The 14,965-nt window shown below is 42.9% G+C and overlaps 1 protein-coding gene across 4 annotated transcripts; it reads right to left on the bottom strand.

The window, feature by feature from the left end:
* Positions 1–7,519: 7,519 nt before the first annotated feature.
* ZNF396 (zinc finger protein 396) lies at positions 7,520–14,324 on the bottom strand. Of its 4 annotated transcripts, XM_079943063.1 has the most exons (5): positions 13,942–13,976; positions 13,063–13,203; positions 11,267–11,757; positions 10,852–10,996; positions 7,520–9,946 (listed from the first exon to the last, which is right to left on the bottom strand). In XM_079943063.1, the coding sequence occupies exons 3-5, from the start codon at positions 11,684–11,686 to the stop codon at positions 9,492–9,494; spliced, it is 1,020 nt and encodes a 339-aa protein (XP_079799189.1). In that variant the 5' UTR covers positions 11,687–11,757; positions 13,063–13,203; positions 13,942–13,976; the 3' UTR covers positions 7,520–9,491. The 4 variants fall into 4 exon arrangements, with proteins under 4 accessions (XP_079799189.1, XP_079799190.1, XP_079799188.1 ...); XM_079943064.1 differs by lacking the exons at positions 13,063–13,203; positions 13,942–13,976 and adding an exon at positions 14,218–14,324; XM_079943062.1 differs by lacking the exon at positions 13,063–13,203 and having other exon boundaries at positions 13,942–14,013.
* Positions 14,325–14,965: the final 641 nt, after the last annotated feature.

Genomic DNA, 14,965 nt, shown 5'->3' with positions numbered 1-14,965 from the left:
AACTACATCTGCATCCTGGTGAAAGGAGTGATAGGACACCAAGAGAATAAAAGTAATGGGGATTGGCACCATGCTCTTGGGACCAAAGCTCCTCTGATCAGAGTGAAGGGTTCCCCTCTCTCTTAGTTGAAGGTGACTTCCCTGTGACCCCTGCCATTGCTGTGCTGCTGCTGCTGCCACTGCCACTGCCATAGGGAGAGAAGTTGAAGGAAAAAAAAAAGATGCGGGATTTCCCCTATTTTCTGGACCCTTAGAAGCCCCTTTCCCATCCCTTGGGCCAGACACAGAACACCTCTCTTGGAGTTCTTCTCTTTGTGCACTTCAGGGTTTCAGGCTCCCTTTGAGTCCAGGCCAGGTGATACCAAAAGGGAAAAAGGGTAAATTCAGTGGAACTTGAAATTCTAGTCCTCTTCCCCAGTCTGCTTGCTATTATTTACATTGAGGAGTCCTCAGCATGAAAGTTCCATGCTTTCTGTCCAGGATTCTGTGGGACTCTCTCTTTAGAGAGAGACAGGTTGGAGTGTACTTACTCCATCTTGCCTAGAACCAGAGCCTCTGTTTTTATTCTGATCATTTTCCCCCTTTGGCTTACTTTAGTTTTAAATTGCTCTTTTGTTTTTTCCCTGACTTCTTCTACTTTTTTTTTTCTTTAATTAATTTTTGGCTGCGTTGGGTCTTTGTTGCTGTGCACGGGCTTTCTCTAGTTGCGGTGAGCGGGGGCCACTCTTCATTGTGGTGCGCGGTCTTCTCATTGCAGTTGCCTCTCTTGTTGCAGAGCACAGGCTCCAGGCGTCAGGGCCTCAGTAGTTGTGGCTCACGGGCTATAGAGCACAGGCTCAGCAGTTGTGGTGCACGGGCCTATTTGCCTCTTGCCATGTGGGATCTTCCTGGACCAGGGATCAAACCTCTGTCCCCTGCATTGGCAGGCAGACTCCTAACCACTGCGCCATCAGGGAAGTCCCATTTCCTGGCTTCTTAAGGTAGATAATCAGATCACTGATTTTAAGTCTTTTGTCTCTTCTAATATAAGTATTTAAAGGAATGGTACCTCAGGAAAAAAAAAAAACTTGTTACCTCAGGGCTTCAGTCCTGTTTGTCTGTAGTACTCTTGGCTCCTTCCTCCACATGGGTCTGCTTCATCTTCCAGCTGTTGCAGCACTGCCTGCTGTCATAACCAGTCACAACAACATCTGGAGATAGAAAAGCATCATCTCTTCCTCATGTCTCTCTTTTTTTTTTTGACCGCGCTGCGCAGCATGTGGGATTTTGGTTCTCCAACCAGGGATTAAACCCTCGCCCCCTGCAGTGGAAGTGCAGAGCCTTAACCACTGGACTGCCAAGGAAGTCCCTATGTCTCTTTTTTAGAAGAAAGCAAACTTTTCCAGAAGCCATGCAGCGGGCTTCCCCTAATGTCTCATTGGTCCAAATTGGGTGATATGCCTGTTCCTAAATCAAAATTACTTGCAAGTGGAATCGGATTATCATAATTGGCTTAGAGTAATCATTTGGGGTTGAATGAATATTTTAAAAAATCAAACTGTAAAACACCTAGGTGACAAGACTGCTAATAGGCAATGAATCAAAAGTAAAATTTAATGGACTAACTCAGTTCTGATGCAGCCTCACTGACATGTCCAGCTGGAGATATTCTACCTAGAATCCTGACAACTCCTTCTTCAAAAGACTGGAGCCAGCAAAGCTGCATAGGAAAAGACTGCAGATGTCTACCTGGCTGATCATTAGCTCTGACAGTAGAGTTCCTTAGTTTAGCTGCCACTCAATGTCTTTGTAGTCTTTGAATAAAAATAATCCTTCATTTGAAGACAAACCAGTTAATCTGAGCTACGTTCAAACACAAGTATGATTAAGAGAGCCAGCTAGTAAGATACATCCATTAGCTTAAAATTTCAGGAATCAATAAAGTAATTAACTTAGCATATGGCTTTATATAAGGAAATACATTGAATCCAAGATGGAAATTATAACTAATTTTAATATTATTTACTAGCCATCCAGGATTTGTAGCCCATATAATCCATTCAAATCTTCTTTTAGGGCTGCTGGGATAGTCTCATCATTGCCTGTCCTAAGTGTTAGTGGCAAAGAGAAAATTATTTGTTAGTCCCTTCACCAAACACTCGTCTGGATTTTATCTTCCAGATCTTCTGCTTTTCAGCATTCCATAGAGTTTCTTATTATTATTATTCCTTTTTTTTTTTACTAGAATATAAATGTTATTAGGACAGGATTATAGAAAAGTGATTTCCTTTTTGTTTCCTCCAATGCTCTTGTGGTAAAATATACATAAAGTTTACCATTTTAACCATTTTTAAGTGTACAATTCAGTGGCATTAAGTACATTTATAATGTTGTACAGCCATCACAATTATCCATTTCCAGAACTTTTTTATCACCCTAAACAGAATCTCTGTACCCATTAAACAACTCCTCATTCCTCTCTCCCCCCAGCCCTGGTAACCACTATTCTACTTTGTCTCTATGAATCTGCCTATTCTAGAAACCTCATGTAAGTAGAATCATACAATATTCATCCTTTTTTGTCTGGCTTATTTCACTTAGCATGTTTTCAAGGTTCATTCATGTTGTAGCATGTACAAGTTTCCTCTGCTATCCCATAGCAGGGAGTTTCTCTGAAACCTTTCGGAAGCCGAAATGGTGTAAAGCAAAGAATCGATTACTTTACATCTTGCTGACGGATACGTGAAATAAATCAAGATAAAGCACATATGCTCACAGACACAGTTCAAAGCTATGGCAGCTTGATGCTGAGATGCTTGGTGTAGTTCCAGGGAAGGAGCTTGGCTGTGCCAGTCTTGCCGTTTGGGGAGCATACTGCCTCTATTACAGACCGTTAAATAGGTACTAATGTAGGTCTTTCATAAAAGTGAAGTGATGGAAAGCAAACTTTCAAAAAGCAGAGGATACCTGTACCTGTTTTCACTAACTGAAATAAATCTGAGGAGGATTTTCACTTTTAAGGAAAAAGGCAAAAAGCAATGATAGCATTCAGCCTTTGTTTTGGTGGCAAGCTGTTACAGAGGCAGCAAGCAGCCCAAGCAGCTAGAGTGGCACTGCCAAGCTCCTTCCTGGAGAACGACTCTCAGCATCTCAGCATGAAACCGCCATAGCTTAGAGCTGTGTCTACGGTAACTGCTTCTTTGCTTTACACCATTTCGGCTTATGAAAAGTTTCATAGGAACACTCTACTTTCAGATAGTGGGAAAAACCTGTACTAATGTAGGTCTTTCGTAAAAGCGAAGTGGTGTAAAGTGAACTTTTGAAAAGCGGGGGATACCCGTATCAGAATTTCATTGCTTTTTAACGTTAAATGATATTCCAGTTGTATGTGTATACCATATTTTTGCTTACCCATTGATTTATTGATGAACACGTGGGTTGTTTCCACTTTTTGGCTGTTGTAAATAATGCTGCTATGAACATGAGTGTACAAGTATTGGTTTGAGTCCATGCTTTCAATTCTTTGGGGTATATACCAGGAGTGGAATTGCCATACCATGTGGTAATTCTATGTTTAGCTTTTTGAGGAACCACCAAACTGTTTTCCACAGTGGCTGTACCATTTTACATTCCCATCAGCAGTGCACAAGGGTTCCAGTTTCTCCACATCCTTGCCAACACTTGTTATTTTTTGTATTTTTAATCAGCCAGCATGATGGGTGTGAGGTGGTATATCACTGAGGTGTTGATTTGCATTTCCCAAATGATTAGTGATACTGAACATCTTTTCCTGTACTTACTGGCCATTTATATATTTTCTTTGGAGAAATGTCTATTCATGTCTTTTGCCCATTTTTGAAATGGGTTGAGTTTTGTTTTTTTTCCTGTTGAATTATAGGCGTTCTTTACATATTCTGGATATCATCACATTTAAGATTTGCAAATATTTTCATTTCACAAATATTTGAGTGCCTGTTATGGGCATGTACTGTGCCTGATGCTTGAGAAACATGTGAATGAGGCAGCTCATGCTCTGGAGAAACATAGCATAGTGAGGTCAATACAGGAGTAGATATAGTATCAATTTAGTGGATAAAAAGCTACCACATTGAAAAGAAAAGTGGAGCTTATTTTTTGTAACTGATGTTTTTGCTTCTTGAATTCCCACCCCATTGAGTGGGGAGTGGTAGTGATGAAAGAGTTGAATTAAATTATTCAGTCCATTTTAAGTTCAACTCCCTATCACGGCTATTTCTCCCTCTGCCCTTCTCTGCCATCTAGATGTCTGGGAAGAGAGTTTCTATTCCCTGTGGTGAGGTGGTGCTGTGGATTGGGTCTCAGATGGCCTTGCCATCCTCCTGAGCCTCTCTGGTTTCTATTCTGGGCAGCTAGTCTGAGGTGCTTGCTCACCAAACCTGCAGCAGTTAAGTGATCTGTTCTGGTGAGGCAGGAGGCCAGTATCCCTTCCTTCATGATTTGCCTCCACCTTGGCTCTAGCCACCCCTCTAAGGTGTAGCTGAGACTCACAGTTCTGGCCACAAGTTCCACAAAGTTACTTTGTCCAATGATCCCAATTCTCCAGGTGGTTCAACCAGCTCCTTTCCAAGGTCCCCATCAGGTAGGGGGAACGGCTACATATTTTCGAAATCACATGGTAGCTGGTAGACTCTTCACTAACTCTGTATTGCCATTTTTACAATAGTCCAGTGTTGGAGCACAGGAAGTCTGTTGAGCAATTGTTTCCCAATGCACCCCAATGCACTCAATGACAAGTAAGCCCAGCTTTCTCCCCTTTCAAGTTCTCTCCCAACCTCCTCCAGCATTTCTGCAGAGGTGAAACGTCACCTGTGTCTGACCTTCTCTTTGTCTCACCATTCCCAGGATCAGGAGGGCTTTTTTTTTCTTTTACTATTCCGTGACTTCTTTCTTCTCAAAGTATCATTCCTCCTCTTCCTTGGGCCATAGTTGCAGTTTGATATTTTATCTTTTAAAAATTATTGGAGCGGTTTTCCCTGGTGGCGCAGTGGTTGAGAGTCTGCCTGCCGATGCAGGGGACACGGGTTAGTGCCCTGGTCCAGGAAGATCCCACATGCTGCAGAGCGGCTAGGCCCGTGAGCCTATGGCCACTGAGCCTGCACGTCCGGAGCCTGTGCTCCGCAACAGGAGAGGCCACAACAGTGAGAGGCCCGTGTACCGCAAAAAAAAAAAAAAAAAAAAATTATCGGAGTATAGTTGATTTACAATGCTGTGTTAGTTTCAGCTGTACAGCAAAGTGAATCAGTTATACATATACATATATCTACTCTTTTTTAGATTCTTTTCCCGTATAGGTCATTACAGAGTCCTGAGTAGAGTTCCCTGTGCTATACAGTAAGTCCTTATTAGTTATCTATTTTATATATAGTAGTGTGTATATGTCAGTCCCAATCTCCCAATTTATCCCTCCCCTGACACTTCCCCCCTGGTAACCATAAGTTCTACATCTGTGACTCTACTTCTGTAAATAAATTCAACTGTACCATTTTTTTTTTTTTTAGATTCCACATATAAGCAGCATATGATATTTGCCTTTCTCTGACTTACTTCACTATGACAATCTCCAGGTCCATCCATGTTGCTGCAAATGACATTATTTTGTTCTTTTTTATGGCCGACTGTAGTTTGATATTTTAAAAATACCGTATTTCATGTGATAAATGTAATGCCAGGGTGAGAACAGATTACTATGGAATCAACAGAAAGGTGTGGAGGTGGTCCCAACCTATTCTTAGGATGTTACAGTAGGCTTCCTGGAAGAAGTGGCATTTAAGCTAAAACCTGAAGAATACACAGGAGTTAAGATAAAGTGCAGAAGCTGGATAAGAGTTTAAAAGGAACACATACAAAGGCCCAGAGGCAGGAGGACTTCTAATTCAGAATGTCCTTGGCATAGAGTATTAAGGAGGCAGTAACAAAAGAGAAAGCTGAAATGGTAAACTGTGGTCACATCATGAAAAGCCTCAAAAACCTTGTTTAGGAGTTCTGATTTTATATTAAAAGCAATGGGGGGAAATCCCTGGCGGTCCAGTGGTTAGGACTCCATGCTTTCACTGCTGAGGGCCCAGGTTCAATCTCGGTGGGGGAACTAAGATACTGCAAGACTTGCGGCTTGGCCAAAGGGGGGAAAAAAAGCAATGGGTGGCTTGTGTTTTAAGCAAGGAGGGTACATGATCAAATTTATGTTTTAGAAAGATCACTGTGTTTGAAAGAGATGGATGCATAGGAAGGAGGCAAAACTAAGGGCCATTTTGCTCCCCCCGACTCAGGGATTAGCCACCATCTTGAATTTTTAAGAATATGCTAGAAAAGTCACATCAGCATATTTGAATGTTGAAGAGATGGATCCTGAAGGAAAGCAAAAGGATGAATAAAAAAGAGAATAACTGATGGCAGCCAACATCCTTCAGAGGTGGGAAGGAGTGCTGAGGGACCAGAGAAGAGAGACCCCTCTTTCATTCTGAAAGGAAGGGGAGAGGAAATGATGGGTGAGATGTAGATAAGTTGACAAACTTGGTGGAGTTCTCATCTTTTTTTTTTTTTTATTGATAATGAAGGAGGCAAAATCATAGCCATCTGCTCATGAAAAGGAAAGTGGCCAAGAAGGAGTATGGCAAACACTGTTGGCTGACTCAGTGTGGTTCCCAATCCCCATCTGCCCTGCTGCTTTCCCTCTAGGAGTTGAAAACACTGGCTTTACTAGACACACCTGCAACAAGGAAACATAAGCAGAATTTTGCTAGGGTTTCTTGGAAAGCTTTCCCTTTTCCTAGTAGAGGACATGGCCATGGCTGGAGTCCCTCTTCCTCTCTTACTTGACTCCAAATGCCATTCCCAGAGCTGAGACAGCTCTCTTGCATATCTGAGAAAATAAGTATGAAGGAAAGGCCCAAAGAAGTGCAGAGACAGCAGCCAGACAAGTCATTGTTCAGCTGCCGATTGACAGCCAGCAGCAACTCGCCTCCAGATTTCTGGTTGCAAAGTCTAATTTGTTTAAGCCACCAAAGGTGGATTTTGTATCCAGAAGCATTCCTGATACAGGAAGTTTCAAGGACAGTGACAAACATCTGACCTGGTCTCTGAAGAGAATGGGAGAAAAAGAGGGAACATAGGATTAGAGATAATAATAAAGGCTCAGATGAAGTGAAATTCATTTAAAAAACACCAATTTCATTTTGGAGTATTTACTATCTGTGGAAATTAATGAGTTTGATGGGGTGCTAATATGCTAATTTTATCAAGGTTATACCAAGTCATATTAATTCTCCAGTTAGATAAACTAGCACCTTCTACTTATTAGGAGACCTGTGTAAGTGCAAGATAACTTAGAGTACTCAGCGACACCCTTTAAAGATTTGTTATTCTAAGATGATATGATTCACATCACTGTCTGGTGGAGAAGTTCAGATTATTCACACTGAAGACAATGTAATCTTGCAAAGTTTATGGCAGAAGCAAGTGAAGAAAGACGCTTCCCTCAGAATACTTGATTTAGATTCTGTCATTTTATTCACATAGTACCCAAAAAACTCTTTCCATGATTAAGCAGTAATTCACAATACATGTATCTTTTGAGGCATTTGCTGCTTTAACAGATGGCTTCTTCCTCTCTTTAATTACAAAAAGAATGAGACCCCAATAAAAAGACTCCTACATTTTTAATAAATGAAAATGTACAAAACTCAATACTTATTCATATTTACTAGAGCTACAAAGTATAATCACTATCAGAAAATTCTAAAATTAAAATTTGTATTCTCCTCTCCCCTTACTAATCTAATATTTATCAATATTCCAACTAAGCAGAGCATGTAATCCCACATTTGTCTCAGGAGTTACTCCAAGCACTAGATATGACTGGATTTTCTGATAATGAAATGTTTACCCTTCATGAGGTACAAAGTTCACCATGAGGCCTATCCTCCCTTCTCCTTCTAAGGACTTTCATTTCTCATGGTTGCCTCCATATTGGGTAACGGTGGCACCATGGGAGACACGACAATCCATGTATTCTTGTAATACATACAGAGTTTTATTAAGAATCCCTGGAAAGGGGGACATTATGTTATATATTGTCAGAATACTTAAAAAAAATACCAGTCATTTACTTTTTAAACAAGAGAATCTGATTGAATTAAATGTGGGTTAAACTCAATGGACTCTTTAAATTGAACTTTAGTGATTTTCTCATTTGCACAAGAGTATCAAAATCCAAGGTCTTAACATCATGATAAATTGTCTAGAAACTCATTTACTAAGAATGCATAAGACCCTGAAAAGGTTGTCCTGGGATGCCTGAAACATGTTCACAGATGATTTATGCCAGAACAGAGGCCATGAAGAACTCTGAAGGATAGTCACCAGCTGTTAAGGGTTCCCATTTCCAGGTAAGTACAGTTCTCCATTATGTGCTGCACTTACCAGGTAACATCAGTCTCATTTGGACAGTCTTTTCTTCATCTTCCTTATTACTTTATGTTAAGGTGATCATCAACTTTATATAAGCACCCACAGATAACTGTTCATTATTAGAACACTCATCATATTTAGGCCACTTCCTAAAGACACGTAGAGCAAATCTTAATGCTTTCACTGAGATATTTCCAATATAAATTGTAAAGGAGATAATTTTTTTTTCCTACACAGGAAATTACTTAGTATCATCAACAGTATGTATAGATGATATTATACATCAACTAAACCTCAATTTTAAAAATTGAAACAAAACAGTATGTAGGTTCTCAGGTTTTTGTAAGAGACGAGTAAAGTCCCTTTACTCACCTGCTTCCTAACAATGACCCTGGACATTTCAGCTTAGGTCTTGAGGTACATATTCTTTTGGGTCTCCTCAATCTTATTCTCATATTTTGAATCTGGTAACAGAAAATAAAACAGGAAATTTATTATATTTTATTATTATTATTTTTGGCCACGCCACGTGACTTGGAGGATATTAGTTCCCTGATGAGGGACTGAATCCAGGCCTGCAGCAGTGAAAGTGTGGAGTCCTAACCACTGGACTGCCAGAGAATTTCCAGGAAATTTTTTTAAAAAACTGATTTAATCTTTGGTCTAGTAACTCCAATGTGCAAATAATGAAATGGAGAATACCCACTTATATACTAACTCACACACTCCTTCTCAACAGGGAAAATGTACTTGTCTAAAAAGGAACATACTAGTTCATTATTTGTGTTAATAATGGAAACAGTAGAACATGTCTGAGAGTATCTTTTCAAGAGTTGCACTAGGGATGGAAATCCGATTTAAGCTTTAGAATCTCAATCGTCTGAACTGACACTGTACAGAAAACCAAACAATGCTGACAGAAAATATTCTACATTCTCTCCTGTGGCTTTTACAACCTTTCAAAGGAAATTGGTGCCCACTGAAACTACCGATTTATGCTAAAGGAGTATTGGTGCCTTGTGTCTGCTCCCCTGTTGAAAAAGTTCTCAATAAATGGTTTGACTCCCTCACAGCACTGATGGGACTTTCTCTCTAGTATGTTTTTTCCTATGTCTGAAAAGATTCGAGCTCTGACTAAAGGCTTTCCCACAATCATGACATTTGAAGGGTTTCTCCCCAGTGTGGGTTCTTCGATGTTGAATCAGGATTGCACTTCGGCTGAAAGCCTTTGCACACACGTCACATGTATAAGGTTTCTCTCCACTGTGGATCCTCTGATGTAGATTAAGGGCTGAGCTCTGAGTAAAGACTTTCCCACATTCATTACACTTGTGTTGTTTTTTTCGAGTACGGTTTCCCTGTCTTCTTTCAAACTTTCTATCTTGTTCACAGGTTCCTCTAAATGTGAAACTCTGGGAAGCATTCATTTGAAGAGTGTTAGAAACTTTGTGATGCAGTTCTTTGCCTGAAGAAGTCTTTCGCCTTGAAGCTGATTTCACATTTATAGTTCCGGTGTCTCTATCTGAAATAATACATGGAAAAGCAAATGTAACCAGTTCTCTGTCCAGAAGGAAGGAAAACGAAATAGAATGATCCAAATGAAATATATATAGACTATTTTTTAGCTGGCATGTTTGAAATATAGCATCACAATGTGGAGGATGGAGAGGGTAAGGCAGAAAACACTGAGAAGATCAAAAGGTGAAAGAGATTTATATACTGATGAGGTGGGCAACTATAAAGATGAAAAGCTCTAAAAAAAAAAAAGATGAAAAGCTCTGTGCAAAAGGTAGAATGGTGGGTAGGGGTAAAAAGATACATTAGAAACTGAGGAAAGTCTGGAAGAAAAGAAAGGGCCTAAGATGAGGAATTATTGGAGAAGCAGAGGAGCAACTGAAGGAGAGGAATTAAATGTGGTAGTGGGTAGCAATAAGCAAGATTTAGTACAAGAGTATCAATAAACAAAAGTTATAAAAATAAATGAATCAGTCTTTAGACCGTGACCTTGGGGGTCCCTCAAAAGGGCCTCAGGGACTGCCTGATGGCGGAAGAGGTGGGACGACACTGCTTGTTCCTGCTTTAGTCAGAGTAGCTGTGTTTTCATCTGTTTAATATATTGCAACTCCGCATAAAATTTCATTGAGAAGAGGGCCATGCTGCTTAAAAAAAGGTTTGAAAATCCGGATGGAGATGATGTCAAGGATTCAAAAATCTGAACGATATTATAAGAATCTCTGAGAAGGAAATGAGGACAAAATACTGAGAAAGTGCACTGGCAGGATATATAATGGTGGAAGTTCCCACAGGAACAGGAGGCAGGAGGGGAGATTGGAGACCTCTTACAGAAAGCAGCCTAGATGTGTGTGATGGGTGGGCTGAGAGGCCACCTTCCCACCCCCCAACCATGACCTGAACCCTGCCCCTCACCATTTTGTCTTAAGGTGTGATGCTCCTTCGATGCCCACTGCAGTTGCTTTTTTGTGGGCTTAAGCTGGCTACGTGGTGTCTCCTGAGTGATTTCACAAGTTGATAGCTTCTTTGCAAGCATGTCCTCATTTCGTCCAAGAGAGACCTAGAAACAGTTTGGTACTAACTGAGGCTGAAGAAGGGAATCAGGTTGGGACTTGAAGATAAAATAACAGAGAAGAAACTATCCTGGGACACAGGAAAAGGGAGGAAAAAGGCAGAGGCGCATTCTGTTTTCTGGCACAGCTGGGAGTCCACTCACCACACTCTACATTTAGTTGTGCTGAGTGGGAGTACAATTTGGGAGCTCTAACCCCAGTGATGTGCCAGAGCTCCTGACTCAGCCTTGTCCCTCATGCCCACAGCCCCTTCTCACCTGTTCAGCCGCCCTGTCATGCTCTTTCTCCAGCTCCTCCAGCATCACCACGGCTTCCTCTCCACTCTCTGGTCGGTTCTCTTCAAACCAGGCCTGCAGCTCCTCAGGCAACATGGCCAGGAACTGCTCCAGCACCAGCAGCTCCAGGATCTGCTCCTTGCTATGCACCTCTGGCCTCAGCCACTGACAGCACAGCTCGCGGAGCCGGCTCAGAGCCTCCCGGGGCCCAGATGACTCTTGGTAGTCAAACTGCCTGAACCGCTGGCGGTAGGTCTCTGAGCTGTAGTAGCTGCTCCAGTGGCGGCTGGAGACCATATTAGAGGCCTGCCCTCCCTCTTCCACCTTCATTACCAGAATGCAGTCAGGGTCCCCTGAAGTTTGTGGAAGGAGTTTTGATGTCTCTCTCAATTTTGCAGACATTTGGACTAGGAATAGCTCAGAACTGCTGGGCTTTAATCTTCAAGAAGGTGAAACTCTCCTTATGAACACTCCTAAATATGATTAAAGAGACAAGTGGAAACAAGACAGAGACAAATGCTTCTTAGAAGGATACAACTAAGATTAGAAACATAAAGACTGTACAGAAAGTGCTGCCCTTAATCTTAACATAAACCATGCTTTCAAAGAACACTTCCTTCTCTAAGAGAATCAAAGAGCTCAGAGGCATTAATTTATATACATGAGTAATTTGCAATTTATTCTGAAAATCATGCACGTGAGGCTGACTAAATATCACAATAAGAGTTCAGCCAGTGTTGCAGAGGAGCTCCTGGAGAACAGAAATAAGGGAAGGCTGAGGAAAGTTATGACTCTGGGTCAGCCTCGAAGAGCCAGTTAATTTTTTCTAGACTGCTGCAAGGAGCTCTAAGGAACAGTCTCACGAGAGAAGTACTTTTGCATAGATTTTTTTTTCGATGCTTACTAATTTTTAAAACAATATTACTTTGGCATTAAAGGGACCATTCAAAAGAAAAAAGCATATTCCTCCATCTTAATGTATTTCCATTTTTTCATGTCCATGTCTACTGCTCATCTGTGACATCCATATTATTTACTTAATTATCTCTTTACTGTAGAATATTTAGGCTGTTTCTAATTTTTACTATTATAAACAATGCTAGGAAGCACATTTTCAGAAAATATACTATTTTTCTCCTTTCAAATTATTTCCTTCAAAGATGTCCCAAGGACTTGACTTACTGGGGTCAAAGCAAAAGGGACAAATATCTTGCTATGTATTATCAAATAGATTATAGAAAACGCTGTATCAAATCACAGTGTCACCAGCAACATAGTGATGTATGGGGGCAACAATTTCTCCAAGTATCGCTAGCTTGTTAGCAGGAAGGGGGTGGGAAGACGTTTTCCTTAGTAGCATTTTAGTATATGTATCACTAGTAACTGACAGCTAATTTAAACTGTTATATGTGCCCCTATTTTTCCTCTCTACCATTTTTTTCCCCACTTCACCGAGAACTCTTCTAGGCACTGAAGATATGGCGGTGACCCGAACAAAGCCTGCGGCTGCATAAAGCTTATATTCTAGCCCGGGAAAGACAAGGTTACCAAATAAATGACACAACTTTATACAGTGCTCCACAACTGAAACGCAGAGAATTTACTATGTGCTAAGCACTCGTTTAGGGATCTTAATAAATATAAACTCATTTAAATCCCCACAAAAGCCCTGTAAGGTTCTTTTCATCCCCACGTTGAGGAACCCGCCAGGGCAAGCTCAGGTAACGAGACCAAAGGCAAAGGAGCAGGGCTGGGGTCTGAGTTCAGGCCATCCACACCTTCTACGGTGCTGCGCGGTCCAGAGCCAGTGGCCGGGGTCCCAGCGCAAAGAAAGGCAGCAGACCCATGTGATCCTGAGCCGAATCTGGGATCGAGACCGGAGCGACAGGTGGGGTTTGAGGCCACGTGTCTGGAGCCGTCTAAGGGAGTTACACAGAGGGCCCCTAAGCTAAAGCATCCTCTGGAAGTCGCAGGAGTGGCCACCGGGACGCACTTTGCGTCTCCCGCACCAGGAGCGGAGTCTGTGCCGGGTCCACAATTGCTCTCAGTTCCACGCAAGAGACCAAACCCCCAACACCGCGCGAGGGTCCGTATCGAACCCGGTCCCTGGAGGAGAGGTTTCGCCCAGAGTCCCAGATCCGGGGGTCTTTCCCAAGGGGATCGACTCTCCCTTGGAAATACCTCCTCTGCTGAGCCTGCTCCCGACGGTCCCGGGACACCTTCCTCCACCACACGGCGCCGCTCCCGGACGGGGACCCGACTCCGCGAGACCACACGAGGAGAATGGGCGCCGGGGGAGGGTGCGCGGGAGGTCAGGTAAGCGCGCGGAGGGTGATGGGAGGAGGTCGGCTTCGGGGGCGGGGGTCAGGCGCCGCAGGGTACCCGGACAAGGAGAGGGGGTGCACGCACGCGTTGTAAGAGGCCAGGAGGTGCGGGGACGAGGTGGAGGCCGCGGGGAAGCGCCGGGGGCGTGAGGAAGAGGTAGCCGGGGTGGGGGCGGGGAGGGGTATGAAGAGGGGGTGCGCGGGCGCGTACTAGTAGTGGTGGTGGGGCTCCCGTGAGGTGGCCCCAGGCCGGCGGCCATCCCTTCCCCATCCCCCCGTGTGCCGGTCGCTTCTCCCAGAGACCTAGCAGAGCGAAGAGACCTCAACTCTCACCTCCGGCCTAGGAAGGACGACCCCGCGTTTTGGGGGAGAAGCCGGGGAAGCGCCCAACAGGACGCTGCTTCCGGTCCTCGCGGCGGGTGGGGGGGGCGGGGCTCGGGATGCCGGAGACGTTGCCATGGAGACGAGCCGAGGCCCGCGCCTCAGGCTTCCAGAGAGGTAGCTCTTGGACTGCGGGGAAGAGCGAAATACCGACGGATGGGAATCCAGCTGCTTGGGATCCCCGTTCAAAGAAACCAGCATTATTTTTCTCAGAGTACTTTTACTTACATTATTTCGTTTACTCTTTCGATAAGCCAGTACGGTTATCCCCATTTTACAGGGAATAAACCCAAAGTTTCTGTGACTTGGCCAAGGTCACGGAGGAGACTCCCGGGCTTTCCACCGCTACGCACAACTTTCTGTAATACCATCTGCGCTCCTGAGGCTGGCTACGCTCCAAGTATCGTCGTAAGAAATGTGTTTGACCCTCCCATCCTCACCCCATGTTTTCACGAGAACCTAATGGCCCTTGAAAAGGTGTGAACCCGCGCACGCACATATTTTGGCACTAATATATACATGTATATGTCCTCAGATAATCTTGAGTAAATTTAAAAATAAATTTGAGGCTAACTGAGCTACAAGGCCACAGCCCCACATATTGGCTCCCTCCTCCACCCACTTTCCCTAGGGACTCTTGGAAATATAGAGGGAAGTAGGGAATCAGGGAGAGGACAGCAATGCTTGAAAATTAATAAACGACAATAAGAAGAAAAAAACCCTTTTGGTATGAGCAAACAAATAAAAAAGAAAGGTATATTAGTAATGAAGTCTGAAGGGATGAGAGAAAAGGCTGGTTTACTCAGTCTATGCCAGACCTAGGGGATTAGTGGAGAAACTTGCATCTTAATTAACCTACAGTGGTATTAAATTTGAAGAATTTATTTTTTTAAAGAAATTCTTGCTTCTACAGCGGTATTTCATGGGATAAGATTTTTTGTTAATTGCTAACACATAGCAAGACAACCCAAAATTG

This window comes from Stenella coeruleoalba (assembly GCF_951394435.1).
Source record: "Stenella coeruleoalba genome assembly, chromosome: 14".
NCBI classification, from domain to species: domain Eukaryota; kingdom Metazoa; phylum Chordata; class Mammalia; order Artiodactyla; family Delphinidae; genus Stenella; species Stenella coeruleoalba.
The sequence above is the reverse complement of the archived record's forward strand: the minus strand, read 5'-3'. Positions and strand labels throughout refer to the sequence as shown.

Excerpts from the sequence above, each read along its gene's own strand:
- ZNF396 (XM_079943064.1), bottom strand. The coding sequence starts at position 11,686 with ATGTCTGCAAAATTGAGAGAGACATCAAAACTCCTTCCACAAACTTCA. Across the intron at positions 10,997-11,266 it reads ATGACAGGGCGGCTGAACAG|GTCTCTCTTGGACGAAATGA; the intron begins GTGAGAAGGGGC and ends AACTGTTTCTAG. Across the intron at positions 9,947-10,851 it reads TCACACCTTAAGACAAAATG|ATAGAGACACCGGAACTATA; the intron begins GTGAGGGGCAGG and ends GTATTATTTCAG.